The following is a 15,161-nucleotide window of genomic DNA, read 5'->3' as shown; positions in this document are numbered from 1 at the left end:
TTCATGCTCAGCAAATATTGTTCTGGGTGCTACTGTAAAGTCTATATTGTGTGCAAAGGCATAGAGCTTGTGTACAAAGTGAATGATTTGGACACTATGTCCATTCTTGGTATGGTATAATGATAACTGCAGCAGCCCTCTTTTTATACCATGTTTTCTATTTATGTATTTTTATTTTTATTTTTAAAAACTACAAAAATAGAAAACTAATATACCTTCAGGTTTCTCTTTACAAAGTACCTCAATACATAGTAAGATTTTTTAATTTGATACATCTTAAAACATTGCCAGTTTTTTTCTGACAGCATAACACAACAAGAAATCCACAAGACTTTAAACATGCTTTAAAAATGACATTCAGCAATGTATGGAAAATTTAATAAATAGCATACAGTCACACACAAATACATTTTTCATACTAAATCATTAAGCCTACTTAGACTGGCAAAGAATAAATATAACAGCAATTGACAATCTTTACCTTCTCAAAAGATGGATTTCTTGATATCATTTAGTAGCAACAACAACCACTTTCTGGTCACAAAACTGGAAACTATGAATGTTTTCTCCCCACTGGTGTGTTTTGCAGCCAAAATGTGATGTAACAAAAATAAAAACCTTGAAATATACTGAATATTTCTTTTTCTTTTTTAAAAAAAGCGCAAACTGATGCCAGGTAAACCAGCTTTTTAAATACAATGAATAAATAGGAAATTAGTAAAGCAAATTCAGTTGCAGCAACAAACAACAGAAGAAAGCAAGAACCCAAAAACAGAGCAATGGAAATTTTTTTTTTAGATATTTATATATATTTCATTGCAGTATTAGAGACTAGTACTTAAAGTGATAGTGCTTGTGCACTAAGCTCTTTAGAGACCTTAACATAGTTTTAGTGCAAATCCCTTTAGACCAGACAAATTTAAACCCTATTAGGGAGAAGATCCATTAGCAGTTGGAACATATTTTCTAGAGTTATAGGTACCTATCTCAGCTTTAAAAAACACATTATATACAAGAATTAAATGCATATTTTAACTGCTTCGGATATCTATCTTCAAAGATAGATGAAAAATTACTCTGAATTTTTACACCTTATTTGGTTGTACCATACTAGACCAACTTATTAAAGTCAATGTTATAAAAGCTACAAAAGATTTTTTTGCCATCAGTTTTATCTAAGTTAACTGCTGTTTGAATTTCTAAAAGAAAAAAATATATAGTGTATTGGAGAAAGTCTCTCTTCCTTCTGAAAAAGTTCGGCATGATGACAATCAGTAATTAGACAAATATATTATAAACCACAAGAGAGAAAAAGAATACTTTTTGCAATCAGCATTTAGTATATTCAGTTAAAATTATATTGGCAAAAGTACGTTGGTTTTGATTTCAAAAAGGAATAAATATTTTGTACAAACTAGCCTGACAACCTGCAGTGAGTGGCAGGCAGACATAAGTGGTTGAGCAGCTAAGTTTCTGTTCTAAATTACACCACCATGTTTAAACTATCTGACACAAGAGGGCTTCTCATATTACCTCATTCTGCATTAATCTTTAAAGTTTGGGTAAGGGACTGGCTACAGATGCAAACCTCTGCAACACTTTAAACGCAAATGTTCAGACAAGCCTGAACATTTTGAGAGGCTCCACAAAGCTCATATGTTGCTAGTGTGTTTCACAAATTACAAAGGTATTCTGTCTGCAGTCACTTCCTTGCACTTGCTTTAAGAATACTAATAATAGAAAAAGGAGTTTCTTTGAAAAGCCCTCAGAGGATGACCATTAAATAACCAAATAGCAACAGGTGTACATTATGTATATTGACCTGGGAAAACATTTGTTTTAGTTGCCCGTATGACAAATATTCATTCAGTCATGCACAAGAACATCTTAAGTCCCATGATTTGCCCTGGATTCTTTTTTGAAATGAAAAAAACCCACAAACTGCTTTTTTCCTTAATTATGAAGTACAAAACAATCACCAATATTGCTCCAACTTACATACATTTCCACCCACTCAAACTAGACTTAACAAAGTAGCAAAGCCTCATCATCACTAGTTTCGTTTTTCAGTGCTGATTCTAAGCAAGTGTCAGGTATCTGGGCAGTATGTACAATTCCACAGCGCTCACAAGGGCCATCTCGATTACAGGAGCGCATCCCGTTATGTGCCGCGCTGTAAGGCTGCCTAAGCCCTTGTCCTTGTTCTGAGGTGAGGTCAAGAAGAGGTCTTGAGCAGTCATTCGCATCAAAGTCTGACGCCGCATCAGAGGCGGGAATGAGCATTTCAACATCATCATCTTCGTCTCTTCCTCCACCCACCCCATTATCAAGCTGTCTCAAAGGACTTTGGTTCTGACTGACGGGACTCGACCTCCCTAAAGTGAAGCGTACCCAACGTAACCCTTGAGTCATACGACTAAGTGCACTGGAGAACTGGTGGCGTCCTGGACTGGAACTCGGGGGTTCCACGCTCGCTGCTTCTCTTCCACCGTCCGAACTGCTGCTGATATTCTGAGCTGAGGAAGCTCCACAGACGACAGCTGCTTCGACGGCTGTTGCAGGAGGGACCTTCTGAGGCAAAGTAGCAGCAACGCCACCAACGGCACCTGCTGTGTCTCTTCGTTCAGTTTCTGTGTCTGTATCATCAGACTCTACTGAAAAGAGGTTTCGGTGAGAGCCGTTTCTTTCACCTTCTCTGCTAGCATTCGGGTTGGCAATGTCATCTCCGTCTGATGAAACCAGTGCCAGGGATCCAGAATGGCGAGATCTTGCAAAATTAAAGATTCGGTTCCAAATATTGCTTGACCGGCCCGCAATTGGAAGCCTGATAGAGGTAAATCCAAGCTGAGACCTCACTGCTAGCCTCAAATTTTCTAAAACAGAAGCCTGTGAAAACAAAGGCACGGGTAAGGCAGATGCTATGAAGAAACAACAACTTGGGGGAAAATAAAATGAGGAGCTTTCTAGATAAGCTTCATTCAATTTGGCAACAAGCAAGTCTAGAATCTAAGTCTTCTGACTGTTCTTCAGTTGAATACATATGTGAAAATCATTTTGTTAACAGTTGAGGACTGGGTTCAATGACAGTGCTTATGTTCTTTTTTTGTTTACATTTAAATCTCTCAAAATAAAAATATGAATATACACACATGACATGTATCTAATACATTTCGTAAATTAAGCACCCATTTATAGCATTTATCAAGTGAGCAAAATTACTTATACTGATCCACATTTAGGTACCCCAAATCGCTAGCCTGGTTTTAAAGTGATTTTGGATTAAGTTGCTGCTTACCAATTCCTTAAATGCTTTTGGATAAGAAAGGCAGGGCAAAATTTCCTAATGTGGAGTTTGATGATATACCCATTATATTTTATTTTTTTAAAAAACCTGACTTCCAACCAAGTATGTTTTTATTCTGGTGACAATAAAACTACTTTGTACTGCAGAAAGCTATATCCAGTGGCAATACAAAAACAAACTTATATGATCACACAGATTTATGACCAAGGAAGAGAAACAGCTTGCCCGTGTTTTGTGGAAGAATTAAGAGCGATCACTGAATTTCAAGCTACAGTATGAATTAGGGAATCTTAGACAAGGTTGTTAAGCGCCACCATGTGGTGTTAAAACATAGTGTGTCAACAGATGCTGTGCTGTTCACAGTAACTTTTTTTCACAAGCACTTACCACATTGAGACTGGGATTCAAAGATCTGCAAAAAGTTTTTATCAACTTGTTGAAAGTGAGCAGAAACTGCTGCAATAAGGCATTTGGCTAGCTAACTGATTCAGTACTTTGTGATTTTATACTTCTTATTCATAGTAATCTATTTTTAGTTAATATGAAAGTTCTTACCTGATTTGGTGAGCAAACAGGGAAGTCTTCAACTGGTGGAATTAAGCCCTGAGCAATCAACTGTCCATAGGAAGGAGGTGCTTCCCTTCTTAACAACTCAGCCTCGACTCTAGACAACTGTGTCTCAAAAGATCTATTTAAGAACAGAAACAGGTTGCAATTTAGTTTTCATAGATAATAAGAGCGCCACCACTGTATCAGTGATTTCTGTCTCTGTTGTTTCATTTGAGTCAAATTTTAGACTGCAGTCTCATGGGGGGAGGCATCTATCCCCTTATCCTCTAAATTGCCATGCACACTGATGGTGCTACAATAATAATTTACTAAATAACAACAGCCCTAACAGTTTGATAACAACCCTCATACAATTTTACGGAAGGAAGAACTGTGCTTGCACAAACTTGTTACCTATATAATATGTGAATCCAATTTGAATTACTAGTGTTAATTACTTAAGTCTAATCAAACTCCTATTTGAAGGCACTGGAAGATCCCCTGAATATCTGAAGCATTCACAGCCATGCTGCTTTATAGCTACGTACTAAGACAACTTTTTTGAACGGTAAAGAAAATGTCTAGCATTCCTCAATGAAAGTAGCCACCCACAGACAATTGTTTAGACAGTATTTTCTGGTAAATCGGGAACAATAAAATAGCAGCTTTTCTTTTGTATTCGGAAAATCTTACCTTCGTTCAAACATTCTCAAAGAATACAGCTTACAAGTGCATCCCAGTGCAATGACAAGGAGCAGCCCGCATATAAGACTTCCAATGACAGCAGCAGTTATTACTCTGGTGGGTACAATAACCGGGCAATTCTCTTCATCACTACCATCACCACAATCATCTTGGGAATCGCAAACCCAGCTTTCAAACACACACCGATTATTTTTGCAGTGGAAATTTCCTGGCTGGCAGAAGAAGCAATTCTTTTCATCCGAGCCATTGGGGCAGTGGTTCTGGTAGTTGCAGCGATCAGAGCGTGGATAGCAGGCACCATTCCGAGAGCAAGGGAATTCTTCCTTTTGGCACATAGTGCAGTTTGTTTCATCTCTTCCGTTTGGACAATGCCAATAGCCATCACAGCGCTGCTGCTCTGTGTAACAACCCCAGTTTCCGCCGCATGGAATTTCCCACGGCAGGCAGAAGCCATCAACCTGATAGGTAGCATTAAATCCTCTTGCTGCATTCACTTTGTCAGCACAAAAATGCACTCTGATTTGACCAGAAGAAGAAACAACTGTAAGAGGGGCATGAGAGTCAAAAGCAGTTAAAACACGCAATAGCTTGCGTGGATTCTCCTCTAAACCGTCATATATTTTGACATAGTCCCCATATCCGGTACCATCAAGCTTAAAGTCAGTGAAACGCAAAATAACTTTGCGGTGGTCCCCAGTGTCTATCAGCCATGTGCAGTTGCTCCCCGGAGGATAAAAGTCTGGATAATTGGGAGAATTGAAAGTACCATAAAAATATTTCAGCAACTGCCCACATGTTGGCATGCCACAGTCTATTTCATCTCCCAAGTCAAGACAGTCAAGGTTTCCATCACATTTTGAGGATTCTGGAATGCAAGTGTAAACATTGAAACGAGACAGACACTGGAACTGGTTGTATGCACATGGCTGGAAGGAAGCAGCAGTTGGAGGACTAGCTTTGGCACAAATTTCTTCATCAGAGTTGTCTCCACATTCATCCATGTCATTGCATTTCCAAGATTCTGGAATACATTTCCCATTAGCACAATGGAATTGGTTACAGTCGCAGCTTGGTTCGCTGGATTTCCCTAAAAATGAACATTAAAGAAATTCTCATATACCCACTTTTACATTTATCACTTGTTTATCTTACAGTGTCATGCCAATAATAATAATAATAATAATAATGGCCTACTTATCTGACTGGGTTGCCCCAGCCACTCTGGATAGCTTCCAACATAATAAAAACACAACAAAGCATTAAACATTTAAAACTTCCTGATACAGGGCTGCCTTCAGATGTCTTTGGAAAGTTGTGCAGCTGTTTATGTTTGACATCTGATGGGAGGGTGTTCCATGGGGTGGATATCACTACCAAGAAGGCCCTCTGCCCGGTTCCCTGTAACTTCACTTCTCGCAGTGAAGGAACTGCCTTCAGAAACTGGACTTCAGTGTCTGGGGACAAAGACACTCCTTCAGGTATACAGAGACAAGGCTGTTTGGGACAACGCTAACACTTTGAATTGTGCTCTGAAATGTACTGGGACCCAATACAGATGCCCCCCCCCCAGATGTTATTGGACTGTTAATTCCCATCAGCCCCAGCCAGGATTGGCCAGTTATCTGGGATGGTGTGAGCTGCAGCACATCAACTTCGGGAGGGCACTATGTTGGCTAGCCCTGCACTAATCAATAAAAATCAGTCAGCTGGAAATAGTATTTTAACAGTTTATCTGGAACAATATGAACTATACTGGTGTAAAAAAACCAACCACACAGTTTGAGCAGCTCCATACGGTTTTATTTATATAGGACTACAATACCCCAAAGACGGCCTCTCCCTATGACCTGGACTCTGCGATCATCATCCGAGTCCCTTCTTTGTGTGCTTCCTTCATGAGAGGTTCAGAGGGTGGCAACACAAGAATAGGCCTTCTTCTGTAATGGCTTTGTTATACTGTACAGTGGTACCTCTGGTTATGTACTTAATTCATTATGGAGATCTGTTCTTAACCTGAAACTGTTCTTAACCTGAAGCATCACTTTAGCTAATGGGGGCTCCTGCTGCCGCTGCACCACTGCTGCATGATTTCTGTTCTCATCCTGAAGCAAAGTTCTTAACCCGAGATACTATTTCTGGGTTAGCGGAGTCTGTAACCTGAAGCGTATGTAACCCGAGGTACCACTGTACATCTTTAGGCACCAGGTGAAAATGTTGCTCTATAACCAGGCCTTTGGCTGATTAACATTTTGTACCCCATAACATGTTTTCATGTTCTATCATGGACGAAGAGTGCATGAAAATGTATAACATGTCCCATCAAGAGTGAAGGATCTACTGCATAAAATCTGGTGTGTCTCTCTAGAAAGTTGTTTGGAGGACTGGGTTCATTTTCTGAGCTTTAGAACAGTTGTCAATATTTTCAATATACCTACTACAAATGCCTTAAGTAGTGTTTCAAATGTCTCTACAATGGGTCTGAAATGGCAACGTATGGATGTTAGCAACTGCAGTCCTACTTTCTACATTTTTTAAAATAAAAAGAATATTAATAACCATAATCTCTTTCTTAAGCTTCCATTAATTGATGCACTGTGGTTTTTTTTTTAAAAAAAAAAACGCTGAAAAGATTTGCCCCTAAATCTAGAAAATGTTTAATTACAACATTTAAAGTTTACCTGCAAAATAAGTCAGTCTGAATCCTTTTCGTGATATACTATCATCTGAATGAAATCTGACCCAAACATGGTCCTGTGAAGATATATATGGAGATGGAATAGAAGACCCACACACTCTATAATTTTCCATGTTTTTGTATGCCCCTATCGTCAGGGAATCTGAACTGCATCGCCGTGATCCTTGAACATCAAAATCCTGAAAACTACACAAGGTAAATAATGAGTTATATTTCTTTTTTGTTGCTGTTAAATATTAGTATAATCCCTTAACAAACAACTATTTAATATACATATCCTTAATTTTTTGACAGACATTAAGTTCAACAAGACCTAATTTTTACCTCCCCAATTGGAAAAATACATTTCAAAATCTTAACAGTTTTTAATCCAGCACAGATAATTATTATTAATTATTTCTAAATATGAACTACTGATATGATACATATATTACATCTATTAGGAAGATTCTTTTCTCTCTTTCTCAGCCTCTCGCTTTCCACTAAAATCAGAGCCAATGCACAGACGTTTTAACCTTTTCTCATATATACATCTTTTTTGTGTGTGCCCTTTTCCTAAATGGCAACCTGAAACACTATTGTCAAATACCAGATTTCATATCATAGCTTCTATAGCAAGTTGCATGCTTTCACAGGCACAAGAGTTTACAGGTGAAAGAACATATTCCAATTTAGCTTCTATTTGCATTTGTTTTATTTACTTCCAGTGCTATTTTTCTAAAAAATGAGGTGCCCGAACTCACTATGCATGCCTCCCTTTTTCTCTTGTAATGGCAATGGTGCCTACCTGAGAGGTGCTGGAACTGAGTTCCACTCAGTTCCGGCTGAAACAAAGCCCTGTTAACTTCCAAGTACCATATTTTTTGCTCTATAAGACTCACTTTTTCCCTCCTAAAAAGTAAGGGGAAATGTGTGTGCGTTTTATGGAGTGAATGCAGGCTGCGCAGCTATCCCAGAAGCCAGAACAGCAAGAGGGATTGCTGCTTTCACTGTGCAGCAATCCCTCTTGCTGTTCTGGCTTCTGAGATCCAGAATATTTTTCTTCTTGTTTTCCTCCTCCAAAAACTAGGTGCGTCTTGTGGTCTGGTGCATCTTATAGAGCAAAAAATACAGTATTTCTACTCTGCTCTTTAACCCTGACAGGAATTTCCAAGTTGCAGGTAGCAAAACCAACAATGCAAAAGCTTCTGTGCTACTTTAACTGAGAAGTTTAGTGCAGCACTTACATGCATGGAAGACACCTCCTATATTCCTAAAGGCACTTTTGGATCCAACCTAGATTAACTACTTCCACAAGGAATTTTAACCTTGATATTTTCAAATAGCAGAAGAGGCACAAACAAACTGGTGTGTGTGTGTGTTTGTTTGCTTGTTCTGAAAAAGAGGACTTTCAAAAGCAGTTTGTGACTGCATGGGGATTGACTTTTTCATGAGAAAGAAGTCACAAGTTCACAAGGCTAGTAAAAGTCCTTGAATGAGCCTAAGCAACCTTTTTTGGATCCTGCCATAAGTTTGTATATAGGAAACATATACAGTGGTGCCTCGCAAGACGAAATTAATTCGTTCCGCAAGTTTTTTCTTCTTGCGAGTTTTTCGTCTTGCGAAGCATGGTTTCCCATAGGAATGCATTGAAAATCAATCAATGCGTTCCTATGGAGACCGTCCGGGGACAGAGGGGAAGGGCCGCGTGCCTTCCCCTCTGTCCCCGGACCTGTTTTAAAGCAAGGGAAGAGGCAGCGGGGAGAATCGCTTTTCCCCGTTGCCGCCCCTTGGTTCAAAAGGGGTCCGGGGAGAGAGCCTTCCCCTCTGTCCCCGGAGATTGCGGGGCTGGCAACGGGGAGAAGCGATCTTCTCCCCGCCGCCCCTTGCTTCAAAAGAGGTCCGGGGACAGCGGGGAAGACGCGCTGCGCTTCCCCGCTATCCCCGGAGCTTGCGGGGCAAGCTTCGTTTTGCGAAGCAAGCCCATAGGAAAATGCGTCTTGCGAAGCGGCTAAGAAAACGAAAAACCCCTTCATCTAGCGAGTTTTTCGTCTTCCGAGGCGTTCGTCTTGCGGGGTACCACTGTATTTCCTAAACCTTCGAATCATATAAAGTATTCCCTATAGAACCTAGTATGTAAAATTCAATGAAATGCTCCCAGACACCCATAACCAAATTTTAGTTTTAAGATCTGACACTCAGACATAATTTAGCCCTGCTATATATCTGGCTATTTAATTCAATAAAGTCAAGAAGCAGAATAAAATTAGAAAATGGAATGTTTACAAGGACTAAATTTACATTTAGTAAAACATGTACATTTTTTTTTAGACAATTGCTTACATTTTCCACAATATATTTATAAAGTACAGCACCCAAATTACCTTATTGTAATAATTTCACCTGGGTTTGCTCGGATATACCAGCTACAATTCAATCTTGCTGGATATTCAAGAGGCCAACCTGGGCTAGTGATGATCCCACTTGGACCTTTAATTTGTTCTGGGATATCTCCACAAGCTGAAAAATATATAAATTGATGTCTTTAGTTATAGATGCACTTTTGCAGATTTACAAACAGTTCCAAAAGTTCAGTGTAAGAACACACCATTCCTTGGAAGATGGGTTCATCTGAATGAAGATGCAAAACACTGTTGTTGTATAACACAAATTAAATCAAAACCAATCATTTTATTTTTTTAAAAAAAGTAGAGGTTTATGAGCAACTGGATCATGTGGCATAGCACTGCAATGATATCTTTTTCCAGCAAAGTATATTTATAGATTTGAATAATTATTCATGCTTTTATTCTGCAGAAAAATCCAACACACAGTATATGGATGCCTGTATTATAAAGAGCAGAAAGTAAAATGGGCAAAAATCAGCCATGACAAGTAAACAAAATGAATGCAACTGCAGCAGCTTCCAAACACTTGGAAAACCATATATGCCTGCTTCTTCCACAAATGACAGAAAATATACCAATGCAGGAAAGGTGTTGTATGTAAAGGGAACAATCTGCAAGTAAATAAAATATTGACACAATGGGCGACTTTACGGTTTTCCATTATGAAGAATTATTTTGTTATCTGCAAGAAAATAAAAATGGCTTCTGCTTAATAAAATATGACAATTCTAAAAAATGGGGAAAAAGCAAGCCTCAAAATTTAAAAGTCAGATTTTCCATCAGTTCAGCAGGAGCGATAGGTTTTTACAGAAGATTTATTATTTTCGTTTAGTCACCCATTAGGTGGTGCTCTTATTCCATTACTCTTTGGAATTCTACATTCATAGGACTGAATGTAAACAAAGCGACCTCCTACTTGAGATTCATGTTATAAAACAAAGCAGATAAATATTGCAAAAACAAAAAAGGCAGAATATCAACATTTATATATGTAAATGTCAATGCATGACACTCAAAATGTTTCCCCCTTTTTTAAAAAAAAAGTCATGGAGTTATGTTTTTAAAACTGAACATACATTATAAAAGCTAACTCATTAAAAAAAATCTCAAACACAGAAAAGCAGGATTCTTCTTCATGGCAAATACATTTATAAAACAATACAAGAGTTATTACTGCAGATGCTGGGATTGGGAGCAGAGGCCAAGTGGCTTTCCTAGTCTACTAAATGAATATGGAAGACACACAAGTCAATCTGGGACTTCATGACTTGCAGTTCAGTCTCTCAGCCAGCTCTATCAATTAGAATTTAACTTAATTGGAAAAGGCTCAGCACTTTGATTTAACAGACCTCTAAAGTTACTATAGCCAATTCTGAAACCTGGCAGAATCTTTATGGTTTTGGAGCAGCTCTCTGAGCATTTTGGTTGCCCTTTTCTGCATCTTTACAGCTCTGCAATACCCTTTTTGGATATTCACTGAGGTACCCACCGTGATGCAAGATCCCTTTCCTAGTCAGTCACTGCCAGCTCAGACCACATCAGCATATGTGAAACTAGAGGCTGCATCCCTGCTTGCTACACTTGCCAACCCCACCTACCCCCTGCTCCTCTTCCAACTCTCCACCATTTACACCAGGGGTAGGCAAACTAAGGCCATATGCAGTCCAATCACCTTCTCAATCTGGCCCGCGGACGGTCCGGGAATTAGTGTGTTTTTACATGAGTAGAATGTGCCCTTTTATTTAAAATGCATCTCTGGGTTATTTGTGAGGCCTGCCTGGTGTTTTTACATTAGTAGAATGTGTGCTTTTATTTAAACTGCATCTCTGGGTTATTTGTGGGGCATAGGAATTCATTCACCCCCCCCAAAAAAAAATATAGCCCAGCCCACCACATGGTCTAAGGGACAGTGGACCGGCCCATGGCTGGAAAAGTTTGCTGACCCCTGATTTACACCTCTCCTCAACGCCCCCCCCCCCGCTCTTTCCACTCCTGGCTCCTTTCCCCTCATTAAACAACTTGCCCGGGCTGGGCTGCCATTGCCTACGCCGCAGTTAGCATGATTGCCTACTGGCAGCCACGCCAACCATAGCATGGTGACATTTTACATTCTGAAGTACCGTATTTTTCGTGCAATAGGGCGCACTGGACCATAGGGCGCACCTAGTTTTTAGAGGGGGAAATCAAGAAAAAAAATCTCCCCTCCCCCCGGTCCCAAAGAGCAGCGTACAGGCTGCACGCAACCTCTCCCTGCCAGAGGGGTTTTGTGTGGCTATGGCACAAGCCAAGGCAGCGAGCGTGATGGATCCCGCTAGCTGTTTTGGCTTCCTCTTTAGCCCCGTGCAGCCTCTCCCTGCCGGAGGGGCTGTGCGTGCCTATCCCTGAAGGCTTCGGAGCGCAGCGCAAGTTCCCACTGCGCTCTTCAGGCTTCGGGTTCCTTTTGCTGAAGCCGGGAGAGCAAGACTCTCCTGGCTTCAGCGAAAGGAACCTGAAGCCTCCGGAATGCAGCGGGAACTTGCGCTGCACTCCAAAGGCCTTCAGGCAGCTATCCCTGATGCCTGGAGAGTGAGAGGGGTCGGTTCGCACTGACGCCTCTCCCTCTCCAGGCTTCAGCGAAAGCAATGGGAAGCCTCCGGAGCACGGAGGAAGCACTCCCTCTGCGCTTCGGAGGCTTAGCGTTGCTATCGCTGAAGCCAAGGAGCCTGCATTCGCTCCATAGGACGCACACACATTTCCCCTCAATTTTTGGAGAGGAAAAAGTGCGTCCTATAGAGCGAAAAATACGGTATATAGCTAGATTACGAAATTTCCTGCCTGCCTGCTTCCCAAAGCCTAGTAAGCACTGGGTTTTGGGAAAGAGATGCAGGGGCTCGACAGAGTCCTAGAGTCCTCCCTCCTCCTTCCCAAAGCCTAGTTAGCACTCGCTCAGCAATTGCCCCCAAGCAATGTGTGTCAAAATTTGGCTGTGCACAGGGCGCAGTATTACCAAGGTCTGCCCCTACCCCAGCTATATAATGTTCCCTGAGTCACACATCCACATACTCACGACACTCTCAAAGAATTTTAATAGGTTAGTGAGACAGGACTTATTTTCCTATATGCTTGATAATTTTACCATTAGTAATGCTTTGAATCAGTTTATCCAGAACAAGCTATCAACCTAATATGTGTATAATTTCCTAGATCCTCTTTTACTTGGGAAAGACTTCCATTTTCTAAGGAAGCCTTCTTTGTCAAATAGCTTCCTTGATTCTGCTTGTTAACCACAATGACATATTGGATTGGGTGGTACCCTTCTTAATCGACAGTACAGCTGAGCTTCTATTATTGTAGTTTTAAATAACCTCCAAGCTTTCTGGAATACCACAACAACAGTTCAGCATTTCACCAGGCTGGAAAAGGCTGTAAACAGCAGGTATTACCAGCATTGGTTAGAGCGTAGTGGTGACAATGCCAAGGTCACAGGATCAATCCTGTAAGGGCCAGCTGCATATTCCTGCATTGCAGGGCACTGGGACTACTTGATCCTTGGGATCCCTTCGAACTCTATGATTCTATTTATGTAAGAACTCAGCTGATTTTTAAAGTAAAGACTGTCTTTCCCTCTTGCAACCTACTATGATCTCTAAAGCTCCACCTACTTTTCAGGTGTACAGCGCCTGCAGACCCTGCTGAAATAGATTGTGCTTTTTTTTGCTTGACAGTGATGCTGCCCCAGTTTTGTGGTTGGTTCAAATCCCACTCAGCTATGAAGCTCAATGGATGACCTTGGACTAGTCACTCATTCTCACTTCCCTCACAAGGTTGCTGTGAGGATATAATGAAGGATGGGGAACCATGTGCACTGCCAGAGAGGAAAGGTAGTATATAAATGTAGTTAAATAAATATCTTATGAATGTAAATAGAATTCTAGGAAGTGCTCGGGATAAAACTGCAACAACAGAATTTAAATCACTGCAGCTATTCTTTTCCTAGGGTCAAATTGCATGTACATACAAAACACCAGTCATCGTTATATTATGTTTCCAAGACAAGGGAGCTTAAGAAAGACGTGATTTTTTTCCCCTTAATGCTTCTTGTGTCATGATGACACCCTTGGAAGACACCTTTACTGACAACTTCCTTCTGCTTTGTAAAATATTAACTTCAAAAGTGTGAATGATAAAGGCTGGGTTAATTACTGAACTCACAAAGAACTGCAAATGCAGTTATAGATAAGAAATTTAAATCTCCGTGTGATCTTTACTGCTGTGCTTATAAGAGAATTCACATAAGGATTTTAGAAAGTCAGACTTGCATATGCAATCTGCAAAAGAAGCACACCAAAGACCAATTTATCTTACATAATGTGCAACTAAAGTAGTGTAATTATAACAACTAGAATGCAATATATGCCGACAAAGACAGCTCACAAACCATACCTGTATACAATTCCCTAAAATAATATAATTATTTTATTTAGAAAAAATTATTATGTAAGAAATCTTACAATGGCTAGGATGCAGACCCAGCCATACATATGCCTCAAGCACACAATAATTTAGACTTTGCTTCTGGCTACATTCCCTCACACTCTTGTCAAATGCAGAAATGGTGTCTTGACCCTCATGGTTGGCTTTTGGGAGCTTGGGGGGAGGGAGGCCGAAAGGCATCAATGAACCTAGAAGCAACCCTACAGTTCTTTGAATTTCACCAACATCAACCAACATCATTATTCATGCCATTTACAATGCAACAAACAAACAAACAAACAAACAAACAGATAAATAGGATTTTAACACATCAACAGGGAGCTGAAGATGCCACTTACCCAGATGGGCAGGGTATAAATAATAAAAATTATAACTATAATTATTTTTTTATTATTATTATTATTATTGAAATTGGTGGAAGCTTAAACTTTTAATTGTACATTTTTTGAAAATAAACTAGGCCTCCAGCAGGCTTTGTAACTGCAGTGGAATAAATTTATAACAGTTTGACACTGCTCCTTTATTACGAGATCTGTTGAGGAAGTTTTTGTGTTGTATGATTGCTATGCTGTTGATTATGTTGTAAACTGCCTTCTGGTGAAGGGTGGCAACTAAATTTGTTAAGAAAGGAAGAAAAAGTATCATAGTGAAAGAGCCTTTGGCCTTCCCAAAGGTTAAATACAAAACTTTTTGAGCTATGGAGATATAAAACACACACACACACACAGCCTGCAATAAAATGTTGTCGTGTGTAGTGCTTTTTTTCAGGGTTTCAGTCAGCCAGCTATTCCATTCCCCACCCACAAGACATTCCGTGTTCTGCCATCCCAAACCATCCTTAGTCCTCACTGGGCTGCTTTTGGTGTTAAACACATTAGGGTTTTTACCTTCATTTTTTACTTCTGTTCCCAAAGCCAGTCAGCTGATACCTGCCTCGTGGGGGTTGGGGGTGCAGTTTTGGCTAGATAAAGACTGGCTCTTGGAGAATCTTGGAGAAGCGGTTGGAGGATGGATGGCAGATTGAGGTTGAATCCTGACAAGACAGAAG

General features: G+C 40.1%; 1 protein-coding gene across 1 annotated transcript in view; it reads right to left on the bottom strand.

Annotated features, from left to right (window-relative positions):
- Positions 1-247: 247 nt before the first annotated feature.
- Positions 248-15,161, bottom strand: part of LRP12 (LDL receptor related protein 12) — a 36,351-nt gene continuing 21,437 nt past the window's right edge. The window contains 5 exon segments of the mRNA XM_081918711.1: positions 248-2,886; positions 3,860-3,992; positions 4,547-5,645; positions 7,237-7,439; positions 9,617-9,752. Of these exon segments, the coding sequence (XP_081774837.1) occupies positions 2,026-2,886; positions 3,860-3,992; positions 4,547-5,645; positions 7,237-7,439; positions 9,617-9,752 (2,432 nt within the window). The 3' untranslated portion in view covers positions 248-2,025.

The sequence above is a fragment of the Podarcis melisellensis genome, assembly GCF_964234715.1.
Source record: "Podarcis melisellensis genome assembly, chromosome: 7".
Classification (NCBI taxonomy): domain Eukaryota; kingdom Metazoa; phylum Chordata; class Lepidosauria; order Squamata; family Lacertidae; genus Podarcis; species Podarcis melisellensis.
This window is presented reverse-complemented; position numbering and strand designations above follow the sequence as displayed.